At 42.3% G+C, this 6,000-nt stretch overlaps 1 protein-coding gene across 1 annotated transcript in view; it reads left to right on the forward strand.

Moving 5' to 3' along the window:
- TMC1 (transmembrane channel-like 1) overlaps positions 1-6,000 on the forward strand; it is a gene marked incomplete at its 5' end in the record, with an annotated part of 129,350 nt that overhangs the window by 46,226 nt on the left and 77,124 nt on the right. The window contains 2 exon segments of the mRNA XM_008581725.1: positions 2,548-2,654; positions 5,409-5,507. Coding sequence (XP_008579947.1) covers positions 2,548-2,654; positions 5,409-5,507 — 206 coding nt within the window.

The following is a 6,000-nucleotide window of genomic DNA, read 5'->3' on the forward strand; positions in this document are numbered from 1 at the left end:
GAAATCACTGGTAGCCAGGTGGATGATCAGATGTCCTGGGAGGGGCAGATGTGCTTCAGAATTTCTGCAGACGGACCAGTGCACCTGATTACAGCATCTGGGGGGCTTGTATGAGGGGTCTTCAAAACACTTGTGGAAAAATTTGTATTGTCTTTTAATTCCATTTTTCCCCAAACTTTCTAAAGCACCTTGTATATCAAAACCACATGCTCCTGTACATGTTATTGAACTCTACACCCCTGTACAATGTGAAATGAATCCAAGTTTCTCTTTTGAGCTTAAAGAAAACCAAATACTCAGTCTTCAGAATCATTGATTTCTTCCAAAATGTCTATTGGGAGATTGACCTTTTAAATTTCTTAAAACAACAACAACAACAACAAACACCACTGTGTTAGGGAACGAGTAAAAGGAAGGTAAAGAATAGACTAAGGTCCAGAAATAGAGGTATTCCTCTCATGTGAGGGCAGCCTCATCTTGGAAAGAAGAGGCTGGAATTTGCTCCATGTGAACCTTCCTTCTCCTGTAATCATGTTTCCCCACTGGTGACGTTTCAAAGCCAGAGGGCTCAAGAAAACCCCTTGCCCTTGGGGTGTTTTGCTGAATGAGGAAGAACAAAGTAGCTGATGTAAGGGGTGTCTGGGGCTGTTCATTGATTTTTTTTTCTTGGACAACTGGAAATGATCTTTGGAAAGATTGGGAAAACTACCAACTTGATGCCGAGCCTTAGTGATCATCCAAGAAACTTTGGCTTTTGTAAATCTATGAAATCTCAACCTGAGACTTCAGATTTCTCTTTTTTTCTTCCACTCACTACTTTAAGAGAATGCTTTTTTTTTTTCCTCAGTCAATAAGACGTGGACAGATCTCTTGACTTTTCACTGTTTAGGGCAGGTGCGAGTTGACAGACGATTCTTGCCTATTGCCTCCCAATCCATTCTCTAAACTTGAAGTGGTTTTTTGAAAAGTCATGAGTGTCAGCCCCTCCTTCCAGCCCCGCTGCTTAACACCTGTCAATGGCTTCTCATCACATTTTAACTACAATCCTCACTTGTCACCTGGCCTGATGAGGCCCTGTACCATGTGGTTTGGCCTTTCTTCATCCTCATCTGTCACCACTTTCCCTCACTCATTGTGCTTAGATTTGTTTCTCAGTTGCCCCAAGTTCTCGCTTCTCTCAGGACTTTAATTCTTGATTTTTCTTCTGCTTGAGCTGCTCTTCCTCAAACTTCGGATCTCTGCTCAAATGTCACTTTCTCTGATGGGCCTTCCTCAACAAGCCTATCTAAAGCAGCCCCTCTCAGTACTTTATCTTGCCTCTATCTGGCTATCATTATTATAATAGATGAATATATAGAGATATACATATGAGGGTACTTCAAAAAGTTCTTGGAAAAGTTGTATTATCTTTTGATTCAATTTTTCCACAAACTTATTGAAACACCCTGATACATAGGTGTCTTGCCTACTTGATGTCTACTCCTCATTAAAATGTAACTTTTATTAGAGTAGGCACCCTGTCTGTGACATTGTGTTCTGTGTCTAAGATGAATTCCTGGCAGAAGATACTTAGTAAAGAAGTGCATAGTGAATGAAGGACTTTCAGCTTCTACATTGCCCCTGTAAAATGCCAATAATGAGGGCAAACAGCACAGGATGGCCTATGGGATAACCATCCATAAGAGGGGTTGTAAACTTCTTTGAGGAGAGCATTGTTTGCCTAAGAAAAGGGGTGGGGACGGAAGTAATTATCACTGTAATGACAGCTAACTACTGGCTGACACTGTAGTTACCACCTGACATATTTGCTCACTTACGTGTCAAGTCAAGGGATAAAATAGGCTTTGCAGACAGCAATCAAAGTTGCTAAGCAAAAGGTAGCTTTCCCTTGAATGGACTTGGAAGGGGTAGGTCACAGTCTACACAACTACATTCTACATACGTTCTTCATTCTACGTGACAGGGAACACTTCTATTATGACTGACATTTCTCCTCCCGAACAGAGAAAGAAGAAAGGTAAATGTGAAAAGAACCGGTGTGTTGCAGTTGACAGATTTATTTTGGAGGGTGTATTTGTCCATTCTTGCTACTATAATAGAATATCTATAACTGGGTAATTTATAAAGAACAGAGGTTTATTTGGCTCACGATTCTGGGACAGCTGCATCTGGCATGGGCCTCAGGCTGCTTTTATTCACAGTGGACAGCGGCAGGCAGCAGGTGGGTACAAGCAGATCACATGGTGAGAGGAAGCAAGAGAGAGAGAGAGGAGGCGCCAGGGTCTTTTAAACAACCAGCTCTCATGGGAACTAATAGAGTGAGAACTCATTTACTACTCCCACCCCTGGGAGATCATTAATCCATTCATGAGGGATCCACTCCCATGGCTCAAACAGCTCCCAACACTGCCACATTGGGGATCAGATTTCCACACGAGTTTTGGGAGGACAATAATCCAAACTCCATCAGAGGGCCACCAAGATAGAGCTTTTATTTGTTTTGTTTAGACCTCTCCTTCAACCTTTTTATTTTATTTTTTGTCATAGGTCAGTTTGGCTCATCAGTGGCCTCATACTTCCTCTTCTTGAGATGGATGTATGGGGTAAATATGGTTCTCTTTATCCTGACATTCAGCCTCATCATGTTGCCAGAGGTGAGATCTGACTTCCAATTTATAAAACATGCCGAAAAGTTTCTCATGTGATCACTCTCCTAGAAGAGCTTTAATCTCTTCTATAAGATAATTGGCTACATTCATCTCTTAGAATCATAGGACTCGTGTCAAGATTAGCCTTGGAAATGGTGCCCATAGACCAAAGGTCCTAATCCTTGCTCCAAAGGGTATGTGAGCCTCCTGAAAGCATATATAAAATGTCGAGCATAAGTTTAAATGTGCATTTTTATGTGGAAAGGTTTATGGTTTCTGTCAGATTCTTAAAGTGGTTCCTGCGTCCACATATTAAAAACTATTGTTCAAGAAGGTTTTGACACCTTGTGAGTTGTATTTATTTATTTTTCCAAGTTCGCTTTAAAAGAAATGCTCCCTAATACAACTCAAAGCATTCGGCTTTTCTATATTGAAGAAACATAAAATGAGCTAATTTTTCTTCCAGATATAAAGTAAGATAACCCAGGTACACACACACACACACACACACACACACACACACACACACACACACACACACACGCACATGCACACACACACACACATGCACATACATGCACTCACTGCAGCGGGGTCTTTTAGAATCAAAGTTAGAAATTAAAACAGATAGAGGCAGCAGATTGAAAAAGAAGACAAAACCCTGATCTGCTGTGGGGAGAGGGTCAGCTAAGGTCAAAAAGCCAGATTAAGTTTGGGGCCTTTACCCATATGAAGGTTGAGTGACTCTGACCTGTTTGGATGTTTACCTTATAAAAGTTGGGTTAGGTTTTATTTACTCTAGAAAAGGCCTTTTGGTATCAATATTTCAAAGCCTGTTTGTTCAATGCAGCATTGGCAAGAGCCAAAATGTAGTGTTTTAAGTGACTTTTTATCCCCATAGCTTCAAATCAGTGCCAGTTTCCATATCAAGCCCCCTCATTATCATAATAATAATAATAACAATAATAGTGCTGTACCTTCACAATCAAGTACAAAGCATGTTCACTTCCTTTACTTACTGAGCCTCACAACAAGTTTACTAGGGAGACCATAGAAGAGTTTTTCTTCCCCCATTTAGAACATGTGGAAATGAAGTCATATAATGCTTGTGTGACTTAGCTACAATCTCAGGGTGGGTTTTGGGTGTTTTTTTTTTCTTTATTAAGTTGATCTGGGACTCGGAAACATAATTCTATCTTTCGTTCCCCAAATTTGCTGTCTAATCTACTAGTTTTATAACCCCTGACATCATTCTGGGTTTTCTCAGGCTGTCTGGCTCACAGAAAAGGTGGAAGACCTGTATAGTTATCTCTTAGGTGAAAACTGTCAGGCAGTGCAGCAGAACGTGCGTATTTAATCTATTTATTTTTGTTTTTGCTCATTTCTCCAAGGAAACCTAAAACTCCTCCACTCTATCGCTGGCTCCTCTTTCGCCCACACTATGCTGCCTCCCTGTGGAGGAAATGAAAGGCTGTGGCTAATCCATTCAGATTGTGTAAAATGACAGAATATCTGTCATGTAGTGGATAGGGTGAATGTGTGTTTGTCTGGACATATTCCAGGAGCCAGGAAGCATATTGGCTTTGGATGTATTTTTGTAGGTCTGTGTTAGATGTTGAGGGATATCCTGTCTTCTGGGGAGTGATTACCAACTGTAGCAAAAGAGGATGGGTGTCCTTCATGCTGACTTCCCAGGGCCACCAGAGGCCAGGACTAGGCATCTCCTGGCAACAGGGCTGTATTTTTAGACTCTGTCCACCCAGCTGCCTCGCACAACATTCCTCTGCAGCATGTGTCTCTTTTCCCCAAGCTCCTGTGTCCCTGGGCAAGCCTGGGACCTTAATCTCCCCTATGCCTGCAACTTTGGGGTGAGACAGTTTGTGTAGTTTGAGACTATTCTGTTCAGTCCAAGAAGCCAGAGGGGTCGAAGGGTGGAAGATACAGCTTGTGCAGACGGAGTCAGCAGGGGATGATTTTGAACCCTTTCCCAGCCCCTTTTCAGTAAAACCTCACTCATCTTCTGTCCCCCAGCCCCAGGGGAGGGAGGTTTCCATCTCACATAAGAAGCAGCATCTTCTTGGCAAGCCGGGAGGCTAGAGGGGTACTTGGAAGTCCTCACCAAGGCACCTCCCTATGACCCCCTTCTTCTTCTCACTGGCCGACTGCTCCCCAATACTGTTCTCCCCTAATGTGCTTCTCTCCCAATTTGGTTGCACAAATTCAGGGCAGCAACCCCAAATTAGTGATAAGGCAAATACTATAATCAGGTACAAGCATTTCTTCCTTGTACACACCCTCAAAGCACATGATTTCTTGAGTTCTCTCTTCCTTGACATGAGGGAGAGAGTAACCCTTTGCACCCATCCCTAAGGAGTATTCTCATATGAAGATGTGGGTAGTAAGATTTTGTTGAACATCGCGATGTGCCCAAAGGCTACCTCTCTCCTTGCCAGACCTCCTCTAAATCAGACCAGTTTGGAGGTGGTGGTGGTAGTGGGGTTTCTCAGCAAGCCTGCTGGGAATGTGGTTAGCCCAATGGCTGGTGGTCCCCCGAACTCAGAAAATTGGGTCTTTAGCATTCCTTTTGTTCTAAACTCTGGATTTAGTAGTCAATTCCCAGAAAATGAGACCCCACATGGAGCCCTGCAAAGTCCCCATAAAAAATTTTCAGAAGCGCTTTTAAATAAAACCATTTGTGATCACATGTGGCTCAGATTTTTATTCCCAATTGTTAACTGCTTTCTTTGCTTCTCCATCTAGTACCTCTGGGGTTTGCCATATGGCAGCTTACCTAGGAAAACAGTTCCCAGAGCTGAAGAGGCATCGGCAGCGAACTTTGGTGTGTTGTACGACTTCAATGTAAGTGTCTCCATACACGGTGTGGGTAGGAGGATGGGTTTTTCCTTTCTTTATTTTATTCTGAAATCCCATGGCCTCCTCTACTGGGGCTGGCTGAATGTCTTAAGAGAGATGTTCCTGCCCCCTATTTAAAAAAGTAAAAAAGAAAAGAAAAGAAAAAAAAATATATAAATGTGAATAGGATTTAGGAATATGATAAAATGGTTAAATAGGAATATAGACTAGTGGATGAAGGTCAGCTCAGAGTTCAAAGACTTGAAGCAAATATTCTTATCTTTGGCTTTGGAAAGAACAAAGGAAGAGTTTGAAAATGTGCTTTTTGAAAAATCTTTTTTGATTCTTAGGAAATCAGAGCTTTTACATTTCATATTAACCTCTTCACTTTCTTTTTTTTTTTTTTTTTGTCTTTTTCCGTGTCCGGCAACGGATCGCAACCCTCAGTGTCGCCCCCGTACCGGACCGGGACCGGCAACGGGATCGCAGCCCTCGGTGC

This window comes from Galeopterus variegatus, unplaced genomic scaffold (genome assembly GCF_000696425.1).
Source record: "Galeopterus variegatus unplaced genomic scaffold, G_variegatus-3.0.2 Scaffold2445, whole genome shotgun sequence".
NCBI classification, from domain to species: domain Eukaryota; kingdom Metazoa; phylum Chordata; class Mammalia; order Dermoptera; family Cynocephalidae; genus Galeopterus; species Galeopterus variegatus.